Source organism: Triplophysa rosa, linkage group LG10 (assembly GCF_024868665.1).
Source record: "Triplophysa rosa linkage group LG10, Trosa_1v2, whole genome shotgun sequence".
NCBI classification, from domain to species: domain Eukaryota; kingdom Metazoa; phylum Chordata; class Actinopteri; order Cypriniformes; family Nemacheilidae; genus Triplophysa; species Triplophysa rosa.
The window spans coordinates 395,449-421,813 of NC_079899.1; the positions used below are offsets into that span (position 1 = coordinate 395,449).

A 26,365-nucleotide genomic window follows, 5' to 3' on the forward strand; every position below is an offset into this window, starting at 1 on the left:
CAGAGTAAAATTACATTCGTTTAATATATATATATATATATATATATATATATATATATTGTTACAAAATTGCATTTGGGGGTGTCCCAAAGACCATGAGTGTACACCCCAAACGAAGACTGCACAAGGGTTAATTATTATAAAAATATTTGACCAAAAAATGGAATGGTCCCAAAATGGGTTTAATTTTCATTTATGCAAAATAGAATTGGTTTCCTTTTTTTTACAGTCGAGGTGAAATACTAGCTGGACATCAAACTTCTTAGTGAGGAGTTTATTAAAAACAAAGTTTGACATGATATATAACAAGATGTCAGAAAGCCACGTCTGTCATCACCAGGGCATCTGCTGGCAGCTTTATTTCTTTGTAGGCACCAGGTCTTCAATGCTGCTGTTGTTTTCCAGCCTCTTCTCCATTCGGATGAGAAGTTTGACACCATCCACCACTAGCTGCGTCAGCTCCACTTCATTGAAACCGATAGTCTGCAGATTGCTGATATTGTAAATGCCCGGACAGCCTGCAGATGAAATAAACACTTCAACAAAGACCAGAAGAAAGTTTCCTTGAGAGATCATTGGGAAGTATTTGGAAAAGCTGTTTTTGTCATACATAATACAGTATATACAGTATATTGTACATGTGCAGTTTCAGGACTAAATGATAACCCAAAACCCTATAGTTCAGTCCTGAAGCACCTCTATCCAGCCACGGTTGAAAAGCTTTCAGTGGCGTTCAGGTGGAGAATAACTGTAATATAACCGCTCACAAGAGCCCTTTTGCTCCAGTCATCATCATACAGACAAACAGAGAGATCACTCACTACCGGTGAGGGACTTAAACGGACAGTACACCCAGTTTGTTTTGCTGAACACACAGGAAGAGGAAAAATGTCAGATCTCACCCTCCATTGACTCCCATAATATTTATTTCCCTACTCTGGAAGTCAATGGGGGGTGAGATCTGACATTTTTCCACATTTCTTCCTGTGTGTTCAGCAAATCAAAGACATTTATACAGGTTTGGAACAATCTGAGGGTGAGTAAATGATGACAGCATTTTCATTTTTGGGTGAACTATCCCTTTAACACTCTCTAAAAAACCAGCAATGTCAGCCCTTGACGGCACTACACTACATTTGCTTTTATAGAAGGGCAAGACTTTATTGTAAAGTTTCTAAGACTGATATGTCCCCCACGGATCCGTCCTGGGCCCTGTGCTGTCATCTCAGAGGGTCTCTTTGCCCTTATTTCACTTGAAACTATAGCCCGATCTATCCAAGGTAATTCAAATCCCATGAAAACTTCATAAATGTGATCTGTTTTCACTCTAGAAGTGTGTCATACCAGTTTCTTCCATTCGGAGTCTCAGTCTGTCCAGGATGTCCTCCAGCCGTTTGTTCTCAGTGAGGTGCAGCAGTTTGACGGTGACGGAAGTCTTTAGTCCTGTTCCCACCTCAGCAGGTGAACTGACCACCCAGCCCAGGTGATGTTTCCAGATGAATGGATGTCTCAGTTTCTTATACAGTATCTCAGTCTAAAAGGATCAAGTCAGTTTTGGTTATTCATGTTAATCATGTCTCTTATTATATGAACTATAACACACTTTAGTAATCTTTTTTCCCCAAAAATACTAACAGTAAGCTTAAAAACAGCTATTAATGAGCTCTAGTTTTGTTTTTGTAACCCTCTGTAGTGTACGGCGTTTCAGATGACGTATAACACACTATAAAACTATACAGTATATCATGAAGCGCTAAATGAAAAGAAACCTTCATCAGATTGATGCAGACACATTTGAAAGCCTCTTGTAGGTTCCCATCACTTCTGAATGACACCAGCTTCAGATGCTCCTCCATGTTTACCCAAATGGCCAGAGATCCGTCCTTACTCAACCTGATCCACATACAAAACAGATCTTGACATGAAGTCCAAAGCTTGCTAAAATAAGCCTTGCTTTCAAATGGCTAAGATTTACAGTGCATTAGTACCACAAACATTAGTGATTTTTATTAAACAGACATCTAATCAGCCATTTATGTGGCAGCAGCACATGCCAAATTAATTTGTAACTCGTATAAATCTGAACGCTGAAGCACAAGTCAGACCACATCGAGAACAGCCAAAAATGCTATACCCACTCTGAAGTCACAATTTGTCCTAAACAGTATGAGCACATACATCTTTAGTGAAATGGTAAGAATGATGAGAGGAATAATTTAAGAAAAAATGAAGAGACCATTCCACATTTTCATTTCAAAGAAGCATTTTTACATGTATTGTGGCCATTGCAGTGAGTTGAACTTCAATCAAATCAAACCTCAGGAGTAACACAAGGTCATCCAACAGCAATGTGACAGACTGACAGCATGTCAAGACACATGAAAACTGTGATAAAACTCCAGGTTATCACATGCAAAAAACATTTTCGAACTTTCCATGTAAGCCTGTTGTATATGAAGATAAATCAGTAGCAAAACTTGAGAGCGTGTAGATTTTAATTTGGGAACTTGTAAAGTATGTATTTGTATCTGTACACTAAAATGTACACTCACAGCCCCAATGTGAACTTGTAAAATATAAAACTGAAGTTGAATGCACTCGTTGACAAAACACACAAATCTCTCTTCATGTATTTGAAGTTGCAAAACTAACCCATTTCAAAACTAACTTTTGCACTTGAAAGCTCAGAGGCGAGAGAAAGAGCGGCATTTGATGACGTCACGCTGAGCCACACCGCCCCCTAATGGCAGGAAAAATCACAATGAAATGAGTTTAGAGTTTTTAAAATTAAATTAAATACGGTATTAATGATTTTAAAAACTCTAAATCAATAAATACATTTTCCTTTACAAAAATACTACTCACTGCCACTTTTTTACTATAAATTAACTTTTCTATTTTATTCTCTTTTATATTTACTGTAGTATATCTTTGTTTACTACTTTGTCCTTTATTATATATTTTAATGCTTTTTACACCATCTGCAAAATAGAATATCAGGTAGATATGACAATAAAGATCTTGAATCTGATAAGGGTGGTGTATAAATTAGCAACCCATTTAACAATCTAACTTAGCTGAAGCAAGTTCGCTGATGATAACGATCAATATTAAATAACAGAAAACGTACAGTCAACCTGTCATTATACAAGGCTCCTATCAGTATGATCACAATCAGTTCTTGTATCACACTGGAGGGGTTTATCCTGCGATAACAAACGATTGGATGCATTATCCTGCGGCTAGTAATTACCACATTAAATAATTAATAGTAAATAATTGTACACTAAATATTGATGAAATATTTTTAAGCTCATCTGTAAAAAATCCAAATCTTACATGAGAAAAAAAACTTCCAGTTAAACCCACAACCCCAATACTGTATATGGTGGCATTGCACTATGACTGGCATTGCATGCAGTTTCTTTTCATTTTTAATGTCTTTACATATTGAAAATAATAAAAAATATATAAAAAAGTAGAAATAGCTTAACAGTGCAATAATGGTCAATAATACTGTACATTGCTCACTGAATTTAATTTACATTTATATTATACCACTATTATACTAAGAACATGTTTTTTTAAATATTTAAATATAATATTGGTAACATTAAAACTAAAGCAATAATAATTCTCAAGGGTTAGGCTATAGAATCATAATGTTGAACTGTATACATTTTTATATAGTATATCAATGAACATTATTGTATACATAATACTCATTAATACTCATATATCATTATATTTTAAAACAAACTATAGTACACAGCGGAATATTGATAGTATACAGAATGATATCATTAAAATACATTACGGAATGATATCTACAGTGAGGGAAATAATTATTTGATCCCGTTCTGATTTTGTAAGTTTGCCTGCTTACAAAGAAATGAAGGGTCTATAATTTTTATGGTAGGTTTATTTTAACTGATAGAGACAGAATATTAAAAAAATCAGGGGGAAATGTTATATAAAGGTTATAAATTGATTTTCATTTCAGTCAGTGAAATAAGTATTTGATCCCCAAGCAAAACATAACTTTGTACTTGGAGGAGAAACTCTTGCTAGCAAGCACAGAGGTCAGACATTTCTGATAGTTGGTCACCAGGTTTGCACATGTGTCCGGATACATTTAGTCCACTCCTCTGTCAATCTTTAAGCGTTCTTGGCTGTCGCTCAGAAAATTGGAGTTTTAGCCTCCTTCACAGAGGTTCTATAGGACTAGGGTCTAGAGACTGGCTAGGACATTTAATGTGCTTCTCCTTAAGCCACTATTTGGTTGTCTTGGCAATATGTTTTGGGTCTTTGTCATGTTAAAGGCTCATCCACGACCCATCTTCAGTGACCTAGTTAAGGGGAGGAGGTGATCTTTCCAAGATTTTACGGTACACTGACCCGTCCCTCAGCCCCTCAATGCGGTGAAGTCATCCTGTATACCTGTAGCAGAGAAAAAGCCCTAAAGCAGAATGTTTCCAACACTGTGCTTCTCTGTAGAAATGATGTTCTTGGGCTCATAGTCAGCATTTCTCTCCCTCCAAACACAGGAGTCCATTTTGGTCGCACAGCAGTGCCAGCACTTTCGCCAAAGCCTTTTCTGAATCATTTTGATGTTCATTGTCAAACTTAAGACGAGCCAGGCGGGCCTTCTTGGGCAGGAGGACCTTGCGGGTGCTTCAGGATTTCAATCTATTGTGGCATAGCGTGCTACCAATGTGTTACCAATGGTTTGCTTTCTAACTGTGGTCCCAACTGTCTTGAAATCATTAACAAGCGTCTTCCGTGTAGTTCTGGGCTGATCTTTAACATTTCTCATGATCATCTTTACTCCATTGGGGAAATCTTGCAGGGAGATCCAGACCAAGGGCATTAGTTATTTTGTATTTCTTCTATTTCCAAATAATCGCACCAACAGTTGTCTCCTTCTCACCAAGCTTCTGTCTGTAGCCTATTCAAGGTTTGTGCAGGTCTACAATCTTGTCGCTGACATCATTTAAAACCCATTTGGTCTGGACCATGGTGGTGGAGAGGTTGAACTGGAAGATACAGATTCTGTTGGCAGGACTAATCTGTGGTCCATATAGGCTCATAACCAATCTGTGGAGCCAGAATTCTTGCTAGTTGGTAGGGGATCAAATACTTATTTCACTGACTGAAATGAAAATCAATTTATAACCTTTATATAACATTTCCCCTGATTTTTTTATATATTCTGTCTCTATCCGTTAAAATAAACCCACCATAAAAATGATACACCCTTCATTTCTTTGTAAGGAGGCAAACTTACAAAATCAGCAGGGGATCAAATAATTATTTCCCTCACTGTATACAAGATAGTATAATTCATGGAATAGTTATACATGATAGTATACATAAGTGTGATGATTTCGCTTTAGTTGAAAACTGTAATATTTAAAGGGGTCATATGGCTTGAATACGTGTTTTTCTGTGTCTTTGGTGTGTTATAAGTTGTCCATGCATGTATTAGACACGTAAAATTGCAAAAATTAAAGTGTCAGAACAAAAGATGCATTCTATCTAAAATCGAATGCTCACCCAGACCTGCCTGAAACGTCTCATGTAACCACACCCCCACAAATCTACGTGAGTTCGTGTTATGATTTAATTAAGACCCAAAGTATACGCAAGTAAGGTGGGCGTACCTGTCAGTACAATTGCTTTGGAACCTGATGTTCCAAATATGGCAAGAGACGTTACACTTCCGTCACATGTTTGCAGTATTCGGCCAATCACTATGCACTGGTTAACTGGCCAATCATAGCACTCCTTGCTTTTCAGAGCGATGAGCTTTGTAAAAAATCTGCGTTTCAGAGAGGCGGGGCAAAAAGGAGATACAAACATGCAAGGTATGTGGAAAATACAGCGTTTTTTAACCTTAAATCCTGTGTACAGTCCTGCTCACCATTATTGGCACCCTTGGTAAATATGAGCAAAGAAGGCTGTAAAAATAAATCTACATTGTTTCTCCTTTTGATATTTTATTTAAAAAATATACAATATTCCAACATTTCATTAAAGTAAAACAATTTGAAATAGGGGGAATATCACATAGAGATTTTTTTTTTCTCTAATACACCCTGGCCACAATTATTGGTACCCCTAGAAATTCTTATGAGTAAAATACCTCCCAAGTATATTCCCATTGATATTTACATTCTCTTAGCACACCAAGGTGACTAGAAACATGACGCTGTCCAGTTATGACTTCTTGTTGCACAGGAGAATAAATATTAGTAACACAAAGCCCAACCCCCCTTAATCATTTATCACAATGGATAAAACCAAAGAATATAGTTCTGATGTGCAATATAGTTCTGTTGAGCTACACAAAATACAAAATGGCTTTAAGGAAATAGTTAAAACAATAAACAATGTAATTTCCAACATCATTTCAATGATCAAGAAGTTTTAAAGGACTGGAGATGTTGAAAATCAGCTTGAAACAGGATGTGTGTCTATATTGTCTCAATGCACAACTAGGAGAAGGAGTGGCCAAAGACTCTTCAAAGAGCACAGATGGAAAATTGCAGAAATCAGTTGAATTTTGGGGTCAGAAAGCATTTAATAAAAATAAAGGAAAACTGCACCCCCATCACCACAAGTTGTTTGGGACACTGTTCAAGAAACAAATCTTCTGCTCTTATGCAAAAATAAACTGCACCATATTAATCTGCCATACTGGACCTTCAACCAGGACTGGGGTCTACAGCCATATGGAATGAAAAAGAGGTTTTTTGGCAGCAATAACTCAAGATAGGTTTGGTGCACACAGGGATAAAAGAATGCCCCATGTCCACAGTTACATATGTCACCAGATCTTCATTGTTGTGAACCTATTTTTATACCCGAGGTTCTGGACATTTTGTTCAGATACATGTCATCATGTTTTATATCAAATACCAACAAGTAAAAAAATCAAAACCTGACTTGCTCTGCTAGAAATATTATAATGGGTCGTGGTCAGATCGTCCATCAGCACATTGGTTCAAAATAAACATCAACATCAATAAAAAATGGGTCACTGAACACAAAATCAAGATCGTGCAATAGCCATCCCAGTTCCCTGACCCGAACCCTATAGAAAATGAGTGATATGAACTGAAGAAGAGGGAGGACCAACATTTGAAGGATCTGGAGAAATTCTTTATGGAGGAATGGACTCAGATATGTCATGGTTCTGCTTCTTTTAGTCTTGGATTTCCTGGTCCTGAGGCAGAGCCACGACAAAGTCTTTGGTTATGTGTGGAGAGTCCTTTTGACAATAATATGCATTATCTCCAGTGTCTTGTCATTAGCCCCGCCCCTCTCGTTTCCCGTATTACTTTCCGGCCGTGTTCCATTACCCTCACCTGCCCTGTGTCATTATCCCTTGTTTGTCTTGCCCTATTTAATGCCCTCATGTTTCTTTGTCCAGTGCTCGTGTATTGTATCCAGTTCGTCGTGTTTGTTCAACGTCCTCTGTCTTTGCTTCCCAGTGAGTCTCTTGTCTTGTTCCCCAGTGAGTCTCTTGTCTTGTTCCTGCCTTGTTTTGCTTGTTAGTTTGATTATTACTTAGTTCTCGTTTTTGCCCCCTTGAGGGAAGTATTTGTTTATCCATTTATATATATATTCTTATTTCAGTTTTCCCCGTCGTGGGTGTTTTGCTTTGTTCCCTTTGTTGTCTTGTAAATAAAGTTTTTGTTAACCCCTTACACACCGCCTGCCTGCACTTGGGTTCTTCAGCCTCACGATCGTAACACAGATGACTCTCAATGTAATCTCAAACCTCATCAGACTGAAAAGAAAACACTCAGAGCTGATTTTCTTATCATTTAAGGTTGCGGGGTGAATTAAATACAAGGGTGCCAATAATTGTGGCCAACATACATGGAAGAAAAACATTTTTTTCTCAATGTGATATTCCCCCACTTCAAATTGTTTTCCTTCAATGAAATGTTGGAATTTTGTAGATTTTTTAAATAAAAGATCAAAACGAGAAACAATGCAGATTTATTTTAACAGCCACCTTTGCTCATATTTACCAAGGGTGCCAATAATAGTGGAGGGTACTGTAGAGTTTGAAGTTAACTTTTTCACTCACCAGCCAATTTGGCTACTAAACGTTTAAGTTACCAGCCATTTGGAATTTATTTTTATCCAAAAGAAAAACTGAAATAAACCTCATTTATAAAATGCTTCGTAGAAACCATCCTAAATTGTATTGTACCATTATTTCTCAAAGTGCATAAGTGTGATTCATAGTACTAACCTATGCAAAGAAAATGTGTGTACGCCTCTCTTTCACATGTGAAATCTATAATTCGCAAATGATGTTGAAATTGTGCGCAGCTGAAAAAAACGTTTTATTGGTGGATTTTTGCATTCACACACTCTGTCCTTATGCATGTTTTATAAATGAGTCCCCTGATTACCAAAGCCTTAGTACTGTATGTTTCTTAATTCTGCCACACAAATAAAAGATACCTGAAAACAAAGGATTACCAATATGATATGATATCTACTCATGTGATTAACATTTAAAAGCCACCTTTTATTCAATAAAAATGATTTTAAACTAAAAAGTGTAAGCTTTAGTAGACTTTGAAATTGAACTTACACATAGCAATACCTTGTTAGTTGCCCCACTGATGTGGAGCTGCGATTTGGGCGGTGTGCGACCGAAACCAGCATGTTAGTGTTAAATCTACACAGATTGCTTACACGAATTTCTGCAGCAGAGTGAACATCATTTATATAATCAGCCAAGAGAGCTATTGATTTGACAGCATTACCGGTCACGCTTGATTTTAATCTGCATTTGGCGAGTTGATCGGTGTTCATTTTATATATTTATGCCCAACATAAAGCATTTTTAAGATGAACCAACCACAGGGCCCGACCATCAGGCCAATCCCGTGCCACGCCGGTCTTTATCAGGGAAGAGGGTGGAGAGTCCATAACAACCCTGCGGTCTTCACTTTCACAGCTCAGTTCTTCTATAGAGTAAAACTTTCCTGGGAGATCTTCACTCAGCTGCTCCAAAACTACAAAAACAAGACACATTAGCACACAATAGCAACAAGATTCCTTCAGTCATCACAGTATTGTAATGTTTTAAGAGGACCTGTTTTGGCCAATGCGAGGAGGTGTCTGCGCTCCCCTCGGCTGCAGTGTACAGGGAAACAGAAGTCATCAACAGCACGACCTGCACTCACCTCACAGCTCACCACATAATCTTCATCAAAATAATCACCTCCCTGTAGAAAAAACACATTCAGAGCTCACAAAATAAACTTCAACATCATCACCGACCTTCAACACACGACAACATGAACTTCAACAAAATCATCACTGGCCTGGACAAACGCAAGCATTTGTGACTGATAACATAAACTTCATGGGCATCATCACCGCCCCATACATACACATGCATTTACAACTGATGACATCAACTTCACTGAAGTTATCACTGCACATACACACTCTGTACCAGGTTCAAAAGTTTGTAGGAAAAAGAAGACTGAAAGAAGACCCGCAATACGCCCTTTTCACAATGATGTCACTTAACTTCCGCCTTTTTGCAAAGCAGTGTATCATAACATCCGTCTTGCAACAAACAAGAAGAAGAAGAAGAAGAAGAACTTCTGTTTTGCCGTCGCGCTGGAATTTAACAACAGTGAGAAAAAAAAACTGACAGAACACGTATTCAAGTACTTATCCTAGCACCTTCGCTAACACAAAAAGAAAACAAAACACTTACCTTGATAATCAAACAGGTACTGTTCAACGAAGAATTTGTATCCTTTCTCTAGCTTTGATCTTGTCGTTAGCGAAAATTTGTCTGCAAGACGTTGTACATCATCTAGACGTATTTGTGGCAGATGTGCAAGGGACTTGGTAAACTCCATTCTGAGGCACTAGCAGAAGTAACTTCTTCTTGAGTTTTACTGGCGGTTGGCAAATCAGCTTATGGGTGCATTACCGCCACCTTATGAACTGGAGTGCTAGCGGAAGTAATGATACACTGCTTCGCGGCAGAACGGAAGATGCGTGACGTCATGTGAAAAGGGCGTATTGTACTGACAGGTACGCCCACCTTACTTGCGTCTACATTTGGGCGGTCATAGTCAAATCATACCACGAACTGACGCAGATTTGTGGGGGTGTGGTTACACGAGGCGTTTCAGGCAGGTCTGGGTGAGCATTCGCTTTTAGATACAATGCATCTTTTGTTCCGACACTTTAATTTTGGAAATTTTACATGCCTAATAGATGCATGGGCACCTTATAACACACCAAAGACACAGAAAAACATTTATTTGCGCAATATGACCCCTTTAAGCAATGCACTATCATCAATCTTTTTCCAAATATTGAAAACTCAGACATTTTATTGGACATTTTTTTCCTCGGAGGACCGGCAGCTCTATACAAATGCTCCAAAATACGCAAGCAGAGGAAGCGAGCGGGTGTGCTCGTTAGACTCCAACGACCCTGCTGCCGAGTATACACCTGGTGAATGTCTGCTCCCTTGCCAACAAAATGGACAAAATACTTTTGCGCTGTGTTTTACAGAAACATGGCTGAATGACTCCATACCGGACAGTGCGTTACATCTGGGGTCCGGGTTTCCAGCTGTTCAGAGCGGATCGCATTGCTGAGTCAAAAGGGAAGACGCGTGGTGGTGGAGTATGTTTTTATATTAACGAAGGTTGGTGAAGAGAAGAAACAACACTGAAAATGCGTTTTTCTAACTTAGAAGCGCTCTCCATCAACTGCAAACCTTTTTATTCGCCACACGAGTTTTCTTCATTTATTCTCGTGAAATAGCAACACCCGGGCTCGCTTATTGTCATTCTTGGAGACTTTAACAGAGCAAACCTCAACCGTGAGCTGTCAAAGTACAGGCAGCACATTACATGCCCCACCAGAGATAGCAACATACTGGATCACTGTTAGACCACAATACGGTATTGTAAGGTCGGAGCCAAGATGTCCTGACCAGAGACTATTCTTCTCCTGAGAAACAAAGAATGGTTCTAAGCACAGTGGAGAACCTAGGCCAAAAGGGTGCCCCTTCCTGAAAGAACAACACACCGATTCCTGATCAAAAGATAATCATCTCGGGAAAAGGACAAAGAGCATCTCTCAGTACAGTGAAAAACCTGAACCAAAAGGACACCTTCCTTTGAGAAACAACGGACTCCCTCCAGTACAGCAAACTCCCTACTGAGCTAACACCTACATCTCAAACGACGCATACAAGTGAATCACAGATGCAGACCTCACCCTGCACCCCCAACTGTTCCTTTCCTCCCCTCTCACTCAACGCAGGACACCCAAAAGCTCTGAGGACCGTACACAAGAAAAGAACACGTCACATACACAAAAAACATACACATGTTTGGTAACATCCAAAAGGTCTCAGTGCAACTGGTACAACGGTCTCACTCCCATAACAACAATGTAATGACAAAGTTTTGTAAGAACTTAACAAACTTCTCTCAGTGCTGGAACATTTCTCACACATTTGGTGACTTTCACCAATCACCTACTGTATGCAGATTAAGTACAGCCCCAGGGATCACAAGACCCAATCACAGCCAAATTTCTAACTCTAAAGAATATTTACATAATGCTTTGTTCTGGTTTGGTATTTAAGGAAAGTTGACAAAAATATCAGCGAATCTGTAGCCAGATCTCCCGCACAAATTCCTGTGTGTCGTCTCTTGCCAGGTATGCAACATTGAACTTCTCTTTGCTTTATTTCCTATGCTTTTCTATTATTTGTTATTGAATTATATTGATTGCCATTGATTATTGAATTGAACCTTGAATTGGATTTTGAATTATGCTTACCTGGCTAATAAATTGTTATGTTTGAATTCATTCTGTATTGTTCTGAGTTTATAAACTTTAGTAGATCACACTATATCCTTTGTTACCGCAAATCTACGTTCAGGTTAGTGACGGACTAGAATCCTGTATTAAGTGGAGCATTGGGCACGCCAGCTGAGATTTTAGAGCTCCGGCTAACTGCTTGGCATTAGTTTAAGTGTAATTAGACTGTAGGGGCTATCGTTTCCGTTTAGAAAAGCAACATAGGTTGTCTGACCAATCTAAATAGGGCAAGTCACCAAAACCTCTGGTTATTGTAATATTATTCTAACTAAGTGTACATAGGAAACTATGGCATGATTATATAAAGCTACCGTCAGAGGAAGTAAGATTGGTCTATTTATCTCTATGGAGTGGTCATGACCTCTGGTTGGAAAAATCATTACTTTAATTAAGTTGTCAATAGTCTAAGAGGACTAGATCAAATAATGTTTCAGGAAGTGCTGGTTGGAGTCGGCCATCTGAGCATTACTAGTCATAGAAACCTCTGGCAGTGACCAAGACTGGCGAGTTTGTGACCGTGAGATCTGCGTATAACGGCCGGCGCGAGACTCTAAGCGACATTGAGAATCGGATGAAGGAGTGTAATTTAGAAAAAAACAGAGGAATTAGACATCCGTCCAAATTTCACAATTATTAATGATAAAAATTAAATGTAAACTAAATGAGAAGTCGAGATATTATTAAATTGGAGTCAGATAAAATAGAGGTAATTAAGTGAAATGTGCTTTCATGCAAATACTATTTCACTAAACAAAGGAAGTCAAGAACACGTGTGAAGCCTTCGCCACGCCTCTGGATACCGTCATTGGACCAGTGGGTGGTGCCTTACAGTATGCACAGCACTCTGTTCCCAGAGCAGCTATGGGTCTCTCTGATCATTGCCTGGTTCATCTTCTCCCTACCTACAGACAGAAGCTTAAATCTTCCAAGCCTGTAGCAAGAACAGCAAAGAAATGGAGCAGCGAAACAGAACGAGCCCTAAAAGCCTGTTTCAACTGCACAGATTGGGATGTCTTTGAAGCTGCAGCCGCTGATCTGGATGAGTTGACTGACACGGTGACATCCTACATCAGTTTCTGTGAGGTCATGTGTATTCCCACCAGGACTCGCTTAACATACAACAATGACAAACCACGGTTTACAATGAAACTGAGACAGCTTCGTCAGGCTAAAGAAGATGCAATAGAAGTGGGGACAAAATCTTGTATAAACAGGCCAAAAACACACTGACAAAGGAGATAAGAGCAGCCAGGGCCATTGAGAGAGATGTGACAACAGAAGATTTATGGAGCCTTCAGATAGTTCCAGGAAGTTATGTTTTCTCTTTAAATGCTTTATTTCTTAAATTTGTTTAATCATCAAATGAGTTACGTTTATGTCACAATCTGTCTGTTTAGCCGCAGCTCCATGCGTTACTACTATCTACAATTGAGAGCCTCCATGAACCGCCGTTGCTGTGAAAAAACTGTTCCATTGGATACACAACTCTCTCTCTCTCAATGGCTCTGAGAGCAGTTAAGAGAAGCTACTCTGAAAAGCTGAAGAACCAGTTTTCAGTCAACCACCCTGCATCAGTGTGGAAAGGCCTGACAGATTTGACCAACTACAAGCCATCATCCCCCAGTCTGTGGGTAATCAACGAATGGCTGACGATCTAAACGACTTCTATTGTCCTTTTGAAAAGAGTCTCTCACCCTCCACACCCGCCCTGACCCCATCTCTGCTATACCAGTAACACCTCTTAATACTCAACCTGCACTTAGGATCTGTGAAGAGGATGTGTGTCAGCTTTTCCACGGACAAAAGATCAGAAAAGCACCAGGCCCAGACAATGTCTCACCCTCCAGCCTGAAAGTATGTGCAGAGAAGCTGTCGCCCATCTTCACTCAGATCTTTAACAGCTCTTTGGAGCAGTGTGAAGTCCCTTCATGCTTCAAACGCTCCATCATCATCCCTGTACAAAAAACCCCCAAAATCTCTGGACTTAATGACTACAGGCCTGTTACTTTAACATCTGTGGTCATGAAGTCATTTGAGAGACTTGTTCTGGCCCACCTGAAGGACATCACCAGACCCTTTCTTGATCCCCTCATCCCGGACCTCCTTATGCCCAAACTTACCCAGCTCTCTGTACCAACCTCTACCCGTCAGTGGATTATTAACTTCCTGTCAAACAGGCAGCAGCTAGTAAGGTTGGTCAAATTTACATCCAACACATGTACCATCAGCACCGGAGCTCCTCAAGGATGTGTTCTTTCCCCACTGCTCTTCTCACTCTACACAAATGAAGGCACCTCTACAGACCCCTCTGTCAAAATCCCAAATTTTGCAAATGACACCACAGTCATTGGCCTTATCCAAGATGGTGACAAATCTGCTTACAGAAGGGAGGTTGCTCAGCTGGCTGGTGCAGTCAAAACAACCTAGAGCTGAATGCATTCAAGACAGTAGAGATTATCGTCGACTTCAGAAGGAACTCTCCATCACTTCATCCCCTCACCACACTGGACAGCACTGTGGCTATCGTAATTTAGGTTCCTGGGTTCCACTATCTCTCAAGATCTGAAGTGGGAGTACCACATAGACTCCATTATAAAGAAGGCCCAGCAGAGGTTATACTTCCTCCGTCAATTGAGGAAGTTCAACCTACTACAGGAGCGACTGACCCAGTTTTACTCAGCAGTCATTGAATCTGTTCTGTGCACTTCAATAACTGTCTGGTTTGGCTCGGCCACCCAATCAGACATATGAAGAATACAATGGACAGTTCGTAGTGCTGAGAAAATTATTGGTGCTCCTCTGCCCACACTTCAGGACCTGTATGATTCCAGAATGAAGAACAGGGCAAGAAAAATCATCCACACACCCTGGACACAATTTTTTTGAGCTGTTGCCCCCCTGCGCTTCAGAGCACTAAACACCAGGACTTCCAGACACAAATGCAGCTTTTCCCCCAGGCCATCTTCCTCTTAAACTGTTAACTGCTCCCCGAGAGCAATATTCCACCTTTTTACTACTCCTATAGTGTATATTATAATGCCTTATTACATGTTCAATTCAATTCAATTTTATTTATATAGCGCTTTTCACAATGTGCATTGTTCCAAAGCAGCTTTACAAGAGCAAATTAGAAAAACACAGAAAGGTAAAACACAGCACAGTGCATGGTGTTTATAGACCAAGCAAGATCATTATAATAAATAATATCTAATAAATAAATGAATAAATAAATAAATAAATAACATGTACATTTTATTTCTACATGTACATTACACTACATACAACATATGTAAATTCACAATATACTACCCTGTACAATGTCTCTTATATGTTATTATTTCCATTTTCTGTACAAAAGTCTTTTATTTTATATATGCATCTTTTTAGAATCTTTTTAGACTAAATCGTTATTATAATTGTCCTGTCATTGTGTTAAATGTCTGTAATAGAAGCTTTCAACACCAAAGAAAATTCCTTGTGTGTGCAAACACACTTGGCAATAAAGCTCTTCTGATTCTGATAAAACGTAGAAAAATGTTTTGTCACATGATGTAAGATTTAACGTGTGTTCGAGATAACATTTCTAAAAATATGTTGAAACAGATCAGTTTAAAGCATATAAGGCATGAGATATGACTGTGTATATATGGTGGATTTAATTAGCATGGAAGAATTCAATAGACTGCAGAACGTCTTGGTTACGGATGTAACCACGGTTCCCTGATGGAGGGAACGAGACGTTGTGTCGAACCGACAGAATGGGGTTTGTCTTGAGAACCTATCATCTTCTGAGTATTTAGAAAAGGCCAATGAAAATTGGCGAATGAAATTTGCATGCCGGGCTCCTCCCCGGATGTCCGGGTATAAGAGGGAAGCCGGCGTGCTCATTCATTCACCTTTGGTCTGAGGAGCCTAAAGCATCCTCCCCCGACCGCTGGGGTGGGCGGCCAGTGTTGTGGCATGAGGGACACAACGTCTCGTTCCCTCCATCAGGGAACCGAAGTTACATCCGTAACCAAGACGTTCCCTTTCTGTCGGTCTCTCGACGTTGTGTCGAACCGACAGAATGGGGTTCCTATGGAAAACGCCACAGCACTGAGCCGCGTCACAATCTCTGCGGAGCGAAGTTGACTGGCCTGGGCGAGTCAGACGAAGACGCTAACGCGAAATTATGACCCTCCAGTGGAGAGGAAGGGGGACCCAGAGCTTTCCACAAAACGTTGGGAAGCCCCCTAACGCCGGCCGTCACGGGCGGAGGCCTAATTCTCTAAATGGCGAGAAGCCGCCCGGCACCGTAAGGGCCACTGGGTAAGCATTATTCCCCCTGGGGGAAAAACGCTGCAGAGGCCACTACCTATTGTAGGGAGGAATTAGTGGAGACACCACATGGTCTCACCATCAGGGGAGAACTCATGGGAAGAAAGTGCGGACAGGAGTTAACCGCAAGGTGGGAGTCCACCTGGGGAGGTCATGGGTTGCCAAGGTGGGAACCATTCATGAGGATACATCAGACGGAACAGCCCACGGAGGGGGTGTTACCACGTCTGGAGCACTAGGTCCGGTTAGAGCTATGTGGGAGATAACTCAACTGTTCCCCGGCCTAAGGGGGCAGGGCTGCTCTGCCCAGCCTGTCCCCTGGAAGGGTGCTTAGTGATGGATGGAATGCCTGTTCTTTACCCGAGGGGAAAGAAGCGAGGCGGGATCGCCACTGCTCCCCCCGGAGGGGGAAGGGCTTCCGCAGGCGTACGCCCTACCGGCTGCCGGTCCCACACCTTGCCAGGATGCGGGCTGACACCGGTTCAGCGCGTAGGTATTAGAACCTCACGGAGTTGTTAGGCATAGCCCAACCCGCAGCTCCGCAGATGTCTGCCAGAGAGGCGCCCTGAGCCAGTGCCCACGAGGGGTGTGCCTCACCCCCAACGGGCAGGGGCGAAATGAGATCGGTATGCCCTAACGAGGGCATCCACGATCCAGTGCGCCAGCCTCTGTTTGCAGACAGCCCTCCTGCTGACCTCCGAAACAGACAAAGAGCTGCTCAGAGCTTCTGGGCTCTGCGTGCGGTCCAAGTAGAGGCGCCGTGCGCGTACTGGACACAGCACGGATAGGTTGGGTCTTCCTCCCCGGAGGGGAGCGCCTGCAGGTTCACCACCTGGTCTCTCGGAAGAGAGTGGTGGGAACCATGGGCACGTAGCCGGAGTCTCAAGATAACGTGAGAATCCCGGCCCCGAGTTCTAGGCAATCTGTGGACACGGAGGGTGCTTGTAGATCCCCTACCCTCTTGGAGGTGAGCGCCATGCGGAAAGCCATCTTTATCAAGATTGAGATAGAGCGGCAACCCGAGAGGCTTGAAGGGCCTCTAGGTCGCAAGAGGGTACGGAGCGCGGGTAAGGTGGTCACGCTCTCGCACCCCTTAGGAACCTAATGACCAGGTCGTGCTGTCCCAGAGGCTACCCAGCACTTGGGTCATGATGAGCGGCCGTAGCGGCTACATACATTCCCAGTGTGAAGGGGGAGAGGTTACTCCCCCGTCTCTCTTGAGGACGGGACAGCTCGTACCCAACCGAGCAACTCCGCGGGTCTTCTCGCCAAGAAGAGCACCAGGACGAGAAGAGGCGCCACCTATGGGCGTATAGCCGCCCAGTGGCCGAAGCCCTAGCCTGAGTGACGTCCCAACCGGACCGGGGGTGGGTCACTCAGGATCTCCTCGTCCCGTCCAGACATGGAGACCAGGTTTTGCCTGGGATGCCGTAACGTGCCCCTTCCCCTGGGGAAGCTGTCCGCCAGGGGGAGCGGCCAGGGGGGAGTTGTCAGAGCCTCAGCTCCGAGAACCAAGTCCTGGTTAGGCCAAAGGGGCGTAACTAGTACCACTTGATGCTCCTCTTCCCTGGCCTTGCACAGGCCCTGTGCAATGAGGCTCACTGGGGGGAAGCGTACTTCCGCTTGTCCCGCGGCCAGCTGTGCGCAAGGGCATCCGTGCCGAGGGTACCTCGGACAGGGAGTACCAAAGCGGACAATGGGTGGAGTCCGGGGAGGCAACAGGACCACCTGTGCCTGGCCAAACTGCCCCAAATGAGCCGGCTGCGTGGGGAGGGAGTCGCCACTCTCCGCGAGGCGTCAACTGACGAGAGAGCACATCGGCTTTCTGGTTCAGGACGCCTGGGATCTGTGTGGCTCGCAGGGAGCTGATCACCTGCTGACTCCAGAGGAGGAGGCGTCGGGCGAGTCATGTTAGCTGCTGTGAGTGAAAGAATACGCCACAGCAGCTGTGCTGTCCGACCGGACCAGCACGTGCTTCCCTGCACGAGAGGTAGTAGCCTCCTCAATGCAAGTTGCACAACCAACAACTCTAGGCAGTAGAAATGCCAACGCAGACGGGGGCCCGTCCACAGCCCCGACACTGCTTGCCCGTTGCACACGGCACCCCAACCATGCAGGGAGGCATCCCAAAGGGGACCCCTGTCCGCAAGAAGGTCATGGAGACCAGGGGGTTAGGGTGTGTCGGCAGAAAAGCGTGTGACCATACGCCTGCTGCCGGTGTGCCACGCTCTCCAAGGAACTTGACTCTGCAGCCAGTGTTGGAGCGGTCGTATGTGCATCGACCCAAGGGGGACCCCCCCGCCGAGGATGCCATGTATCCCAGGAGCCTCTTGTTACAGGGGGACCGCTGACTGTCTGAACTTCAGGCAGTTCAACACTGATCGGGCGCGCTAATCAGTCGCGCGCCTCTGGGAGGCCGTGAGGTTGCGGGCTTCCTCATCGCGGGTCTCGCGCCCCCCCCGGGGGGTGAGCGGGGCCGCTCGTGAGGACAGAGTCGAGTTCCATACCGAGAAAGAGGATGCTCTGCACCGAGAAGAGCTTGCTCTTTTCTCAGTTGACCTGTAGCCCCACTGATCTAGGTGCCGGAGAACCAGGTCCCTGTGTGTACACAACAGATCTCGAGAGTGTGCCAAAACTGAGCCAGTCATCGAGATAGTTAGTACCTGCACACCTCCTTCCCACGGGGAAGGAGGGCGGCTTCCACGACCTTCGTAAAGACTCGTGGAGACAGGGACAGACCGAAGGGGAGGACCCTGTACTGATATGCCCGTCCCTCGAACACGAACTGTCGGAACGGCCGATGTCGAGGGAGGATCGAGACATGAAGTACGTGCCTGATCAGAACACACAGACCCAAGATAGGGCGCAACCCCCCGCCTTTCTTGGGGACAGTGAAGTACAGGCTGTAAAACCCGTTGAACATCTCGGCTGGTGAGACGGGCTCGATTACTCCCTTCACCAGAAGGGTGGCAACCTCGGCCCGAAGTATGGGAACATCCTAGCCTCTGACTGAGGTACATCGGATGCTGAACTTGGTGAGCATGAGGCGACTGGATCGCGTAGCCGAGACGGATCGTCTTCCCTAGCCAGTCTGACAGCCTGGGAAGCCGGACAGGCTCCCAGAATGAGAAGGGGCTAAGGTACGATCTTTTTCATTGTCCCCCCGGGGGGTGGTTCGATGGCTAGCAGTACGGATTCCTTGCCAGGGGAGGTCCCCCGGGGAGGAGATCGGCTCTGCCGTTTTTCCTGCCTGGCGACTGCGCAGCTCAACTGACTCTGACTGAGAGTGCTGAGGGCTGGTGTTTATACTCGACATTGCGCTTTGCCATGACGCAACGTCGAGTTTGCCGTTCACCGTCGTGCAGGGGGTGAGAGTGGCTGTGGTACCCAGAGAGAGAGGAAACTCTCCTTTTTTGAGAGTAAGTGGGCGCCAGCCCCCCGGAGGGGGCCAGCAGATGGAGAGACGGGGCAGGATCCGTACCTATCCGACTTCCCAGCGATGTGGCTGGGGTCGGGCCCAATGTAGCCTCGATCACCCTGAGGTGTTCCCATGACAGCCGCTGCGCCGCGGCTGCTGATGGGGCGATGGTCTCCTCTTCGCTGTCTCCTCCAGGGGGGGCCGCCTGAGTGGGGGGCGCCAGAGCTGGAGGGCGTTGAAGAGGACCAGGGCTGCTGGGAAGCAGACAGTGCACGGGACTCAACGGCCGAGGCGGCCGAGTTGCGGCACGGAGGACTGCTTCTTACTGTCGAGAACCCTCCGGGGAGGCTACGTGCGGGTCTCGCGCCCCCCTTGACGGGCGGGGGGTGAGCGGGGCCGCCGCGGCTCGACAGTAACACCAACCAACCCCCCCTTGCGAGACGGGTACGTCGAGCTCTCTCAACGCCCTGGCCTGGCAGGAGCCATAGCGTGGAGAGAGGAGGCAGCTTGGTCCGCCGCAATTTAAGCTCTGGACACCAGAGATGCCGAGACACCACATGCTTTGGACGGGAGTCTAGGTCGAGCCACCTACGGGCACGAGTGCACCGCGGCGGTATACTCCACCTGGGGGACACCGATGTATCCTCCAGCTGTCTCAACCTCGAGGGAAGAGAGGGTGACAGAACTTTGTTTGACGTGAAACGTGCCGGGAAGGGGCATTCCAGGTCTTACAAAGTTCCTCGTGCACTTCCGGTAAACACGTGACTGGGGGCGGGCGCGGCTTGGAGCCGCGCTCAAACCCGAGGTGCCATGTAGCCCGATGCTGCAAGAGACATCTCATCATCACGCATCGTGTCCGAATACATGATTGAGGAATAAGACGGCGGACCGTCTTTTTGGGGAACGGTCAGACGAGCGAGACGAGGTGTGAACGGTCCGTGAGCCGTGGCTGGCGGATTATCGCTCACAGTAATCCTCATATCACCCTCGCTGCTTGCCATAGCGGACGGCAGGGCCGTAGTCCTGTCGCCACGGAACGGGGAGCAAACGAGGTGGTGGCTGAGTCCCGTGGGAACACAGCCACCTGTGACGCAATGTCTGAATCGTCACCACCCGCAGTGCGGGCAGGACGTATCCACAACGTCTTCCCCAGCGTACTGGAAGCAGGCATTGTGTCCGTCCCCCTCCTCGATGAGTGTGTTGCACCCATGAGAACAGCGGGACAAGCCACGCTGGAGAAATTTGCTCTTTTAGAAAAGGAAATTTGCTCGAACACCTCCGGAACTGCCGAGACGCCCAGGGGAGAGTCACTGCAGGAAGGGACCGTCCGCTGTACCACGTCGAAGATTGCAAGACAGCAGCAAAATGATCACCAAAGATCGTAGAGAAGCTCACCAGATGCTTAGGCTCTGAAGAACAAAAGGTGAATGAATGAGCACGCCGGCTTCCCTCTTATACCCGGACATCCGGGGAGGAGCCCGGCATGCAAATTTCATTCGCCTTTTCTAAATACTCAGAAGATGATAGGTTCTCATGACAAACCCCATTCTGTCGGTTCGACACAACGTCGAGAGACCGACAGAAAGGGAACGTCTTGGTTACGGATGTAACCTCGGTTCCCTGATGGAGGGAACGAGACGTTGTGTCCCTCATGCCACAACACTGGCCGCCCACCCCAGCGTTTGGGGGAGGATGCTTTAGGCTCCTCAGACCAACAGGTGAATGAATGAGCTGAGCAATGCAAATTTCATTCGCCAATTTTCATTGGCCTTTTCTAAATACTCAGAAGATGATAGGTTCTCATGACAAACCCCATTCTGTCGGTTCGACACAACGTCGAGAGACCGACAGAAAGGGAACCATCATCACAGGTAATGAAATGACTTTTCAGTTCTTGGTCAAATTTGTATTTAATGTACAGTTTGTTTTAAAAATCTTATTAAAGCTACTTATTAAGATACTAGTTGATTAAGCTACTGATGTAAAACAAAAGTTGTTAGCAAAGTCTAGTCGCACCATGTCATGGTCAGTAAAGTGTTATTTACAATCAGTTTACATACATTACCTTATATTACATTCACATGTTAAGGCAGGCTTTTATGTCATTTTAATTTCTATTTGTTGCTTAGATTGTACTGGCCTTTACTGTTCAATGTTTATCGATTTACTGACTTCGCAAGGTGTCCTTTGGTGTCATGAAAGGTCTTTAAAAATGGTTTGTGCATAAACCATACTTTATACATTCATTTTGTGTTTTAAATACAATTTCAAATGTTATGCATGATCGATAAATCTAGAATACATCTCATATAGCCTATGTGCAATTTTAATATAGTGGTATGAATTATTGTTTATTTATCATTGGTCGATGCGTGACAGGCAGCTCAAACACAGAGCGGGAGCAGACAGACACTTGTGAGTCTCTCACTCTCTCTCATCCGATTAGCTTTGTGTAAATTAAGCTTCTTATGTATTTCTGCACTTGAACCGCTGTTTAAAGCTGTTGATAATGCTGTAAAGCGCTAATTCAACACGCGTCTGCATCTACACAAGGTTAAATCAATGAATTGAGCATTGCGATTTAATTTTGACAGGCCGCTTTGACAAGAGCCGCTGCAGTAAAGTGTGAGTCTAATAAAAAAATGAAACAAGACAGACTTACTTAAAACAGATCCTATAATCACCACCTTATAACACACATGTCCCGTTTATAATCTGATCTCTAGATATCTGTTTGTTATATACAGCTGTTCTCTGCATGTTTATGTATATATTTATAATTATCTTCTGTGTTAAATAATCTTTTCACATTGTCTGTCCTTAATATAGGTTTGTAGTGTTTCTGCAAGTCCCCACAAAGAGTCATTTAAAGAGCCCTGTTTACAGTGCACCGTTACGGAAAAATGTTTTGTGTCCACTATTACTGCCGACTAACTTAAAAAAAGGAAAAACATGTTCTTTAGTTTGAAAACAGTATTTATAATTAATTATTAATAATACATTAGAATTGGAGGATGAGGTGTATCTAATCATGAAACAAGTAAAGATTCTCAGCTCAACTATTCATTTGAGGGTTTATTCAAGTGTTTTCTATGGTGGTCATTAGGTGGTACTTGGAACAACTAATTTTACTAAAGGTGGTACTTGATCTAAAAAGTTTGAGAACTACTGCTCTAAACTATCAAAACTGGCAGAGTGCATCCAATATATAAAACATTGGATGATTAGTAATTTCCTTCTTTCAAATTCCAGTAAAACAGAAGTACAGTACTACTTGTTGGATCAAAGACCCATGTGCAGAATATTACAGATTACAACTTGCAAATAGAATGGGTGCACTGCAGGGGAGTTGCTAGACCCCTTTTACTGGGACACGTGCCTCAGTATAAATCTGCTGTGCAGATTTATACTAAGTTTTTAACAGTTTTGTTTATGCTTCAGTGTAATCATTTACATTGATAATAGCAGTGCAAATTTGAGTCACTTATAATGTGCATTTGAAAAAGCAACACCCGTCAAACATGATCATTATAAATATACGTTATTATCACAAAAATACCTGATGAGGCTTGAGTAACAATGATAAAAAGATGTCCATAGACATTTCCTAGATTCTAGAACGTGTTATGGTCTTCTTCTGCAGTGCGTATTTGGAGTTTCTGCAAGAGAGCGCCCTCTGGCTTTCGTGTGCAGCAGCATTTTCCCGTACTTCACTCAAAAGCTGTTCATAAATCACGTGATATTTATCGTCGGTTTATCGCAACAGCCCTACCTCAAACGTCACAAAATTTACTCAAAAACTTTTACTTAGTTACTGAGTGGCCCTCCCAGCTGAGTCTGTTTTGTTCCAAGGTTTTTTCTCCATTTATTCATCATTGGAGTTTTGGTTCCTCGCCACCAGGTACTTAGATTTTTAGAAAGTTATTTTACCTTAAGGTTATCATAGTTGAAGTCACTCTCTTGCACTGCGTCACTGGTGACCCTGTAGCCATGATAGGATTCAATAATGCGGTCAAAGAAGTCACAGAAGAGTATGTATGACTGAGCATCGCCTGCTAAACAGCCTACTGACTTCGGTCCATTGGGAAGCCCTGTCATCACATAAAAACACACAACAGTGCAGTGTTTGCACAATTTAAAAGTACTGCACTGCAAAAAATGACTTTCTCAGTATTTTTGTATTGTTTTCCTTACAAATGTCTAAAAATTCTTGAATCAAGATGCATTTTCTTGATGAGCAAAACGACCCAAGAAAATAAGTCTTGTTTTTAGAACAAAAGTATGAAATTTCAGTGAATTTGTACTTAAAACAAGCATAAAAATCTGCCAATGGGATAAGAAAAATAATCTTAAATTAAGGTTTACCTTTTTCTTAGTCACTAAATTCAAGATTATTTTTCTTACCCCATTGGCAGATTTTTTTTGCTTGTTTTAAGTATAAATTCACGGAAATATCATACTTTTTTTCTAAAAACAAGACTTATTTTCTTGGGTCGTTTTGCTCATCAAGAAAATTTTTGACATTTGTACTGTAAAACAGGCAAACATACTGTGACAAGCAGAGCGGGACGAGGGCCATGCGGGAACGGCAGCGAGGCCGGTGATGCGAGTGATAATGAGCGCCAGCTGCGCGTTGCACCGGTCTCGCATCTCTCACGGAGGGGCTCTCACTAAATCCTTGGTGTTTCGAGTCTGACGTCATCACCCAAACGTGTTTTTTCATCAATTTTAACAATCATAGGTAGTTTAGATGATTAGAGTAAGGTTAGGGTGTGGGTTAGGGTAAAGGTTTCATAAGACTTGAAACACCAAAGATTTAGTCAAAACCAACAAGCCACGCCCACGGATCTGACTCGAAACACCAAGGATTTAGTGAGAGCCCTCACGGAGGAGCTCCGGAAGCATAATAGGAGGAGCGATGTAGTGAAGGACAAGAGAGAACCAGGCCTGGATTTCATGTTATGTTTTATTATGTTTGTGTGGCCGACAGTCGGCCGTGAGGGAGCACTTTACTTTCGTTTTGTTGCTGGTTTATTTGATTAAAGTTTGGTTGAACGTTCGCCGGTTCCCGCCTCCTTCTTCCCATTTATAGGAACATTGTTACACATACTAAGAAAGTCATTTTTTCGCAGTGTGTACAGTGAGGGACTTCTTTACGCTTCTGATGATGCTAATGAACATATTTTACTGTATGCTGACTCTCATTCGCTGTTAATAACAGTGTGGCTCTGGATTCATTCACATAATAACATTATACTGCAGAGTAAAGGCCGTTTCGTACTAGATCCAATGCAATAATGCGATGCAAATGTCTGATGAACTAAGCTTTTGTATCAAGAGTGAAACGATTGCCCGCCAACAGCTCAGTCCTATAAGGTGGCGCTGATGGACAATGAGTGCCTGAGAAACCCAGGGAGGCATACCGACTGATAAAATACTTATTATCATTATACAAATAAACATGTGTCAAGGTATCAGAATGTTTTTATGTCTGTCATCTATGAATCACACAGACGCACTTCGAGAAATGATCAGAAAATCAAATTTAGGACTGTTTCTATGCAGTATTTTTTAACTGAGGCAATTTTGTTTATGGTTCGTTTCATTGCATGGTGATGGGGAAAAATTGACACATTGGATGAAATAATCCAAAGCTTTTCTGCGCAGAAAAAAAACACTCAGTATGAATGGCCTCATCAAAAATGTGCTTTTTCTGCATCCAGTTGAAAAACACTATAATTGGAAATTATTGCTGAAAAATATGAACCCTCTTTTATGTGTTTGTGAGCACATGGGTCAGGTACAGTATAACCATCTTTGTTAAGATCAAATGTGCCCCCAATCATATGCATGTAAGGTGTGTAAAAGTAAAACGTAACAGGACAGTAATGAGTGTACGGTCAGGGAGCTAAAAATAAAAATCATAAAAAGTCATGAGGAAGTTGCTACAATTAAAGAAGAATTCAGAAAATAAGTCTCACTCACCTGTATCCTCAAGACCAGGACGTATGACATCATCAAAAATGACTCCGCTTTCAGTGGCCCGGTTGAATTGACGTGTGTACATGTGCAGGTCAAGGATGCCACCCATGAGTGTGTAGTTTCTGTCCAGGTTGGGAAACTCTTCTTTAGGAGAAGATCTCTTGAGATTGAACCTGCTCATGGGATCACGTGGAAGCAAACTCTAGGAACAATGAGAAGTTAATTAATTCTGTCAAATTCTGAATTCATTTGATTCATAGGTCGCATTTAATGAACATGAGGGTTAGCAAATAAACACACTTATTTTTATCTGTCAGGAATGTATTGCGTTCTGTTAGTTGTCAAAACTGAGAAAAAAGTCAAGGTTGCCCGGGGTCAGTATGTGGTGTTCACTGAAATCTGAACAATGCTGCAGTCTAAAGTACGGGACTTTCCATCAGTTTCATACTGAGTGTGAATGTGTTTGTAAAGGGGAATACCTCCAGCACAGGCCTGTATTTACACTCCTTTGGGTGCTCAGTAGGTGCTAAAAGAGAAATCACACACTTTGACATCTCCACACATGCAGAACAAAGCAACAAACACGCTCTGAAGTTATGTTCGTTCAACAAATCAAACACGCATGCCAGATCTGACTTACGTTTGATCATCCACATTTTCTCTCTCTTCCACATCTTGTCTTGTGTGTGAGACGTGAACAGAAGCTCTATGAATAACCAGTGGAGCTGATGGTCATATGAGCAGCTA

At 43.3% G+C, this 26,365-nt stretch overlaps 1 protein-coding gene across 1 annotated transcript; it reads right to left on the reverse strand.

Moving 5' to 3' along the window:
- Positions 1-177: 177 nt before the first annotated feature.
- Positions 178-26,365, reverse strand: zgc:172076. Its single transcript, XM_057343119.1, has 9 exons — positions 26,259-26,365; positions 26,098-26,144; positions 25,622-25,820; positions 23,567-23,727; positions 9,125-9,257; positions 8,888-9,044; positions 1,770-1,893; positions 1,345-1,534; positions 178-518 (listed from the first exon to the last, which is right to left on the reverse strand). The coding sequence occupies exons 1-9, from the start codon at positions 26,290-26,292 to the stop codon at positions 358-360; spliced, it is 1,206 nt and encodes a 401-aa protein (XP_057199102.1). The 5' UTR covers positions 26,293-26,365; the 3' UTR covers positions 178-357.

Excerpts from the sequence above, each read along its gene's own strand:
- zgc:172076 (XM_057343119.1), bottom strand. The coding sequence starts at position 26,292 with ATGTGGAAGAGAGAGAAAATGTGGATGATCAAAC. Across the intron at positions 26,145-26,258 it reads GAAAATGTGGATGATCAAAC|CACCTACTGAGCACCCAAAG; the intron begins GTAAGTCAGATC and ends TTTCTCTTTTAG. Across the intron at positions 9,258-23,566 it reads TCAACTATGATAACCTTAAG|GGAGGTGATTATTTTGATGA; the intron begins GTAAAATAACTT and ends TTTTTTCTACAG.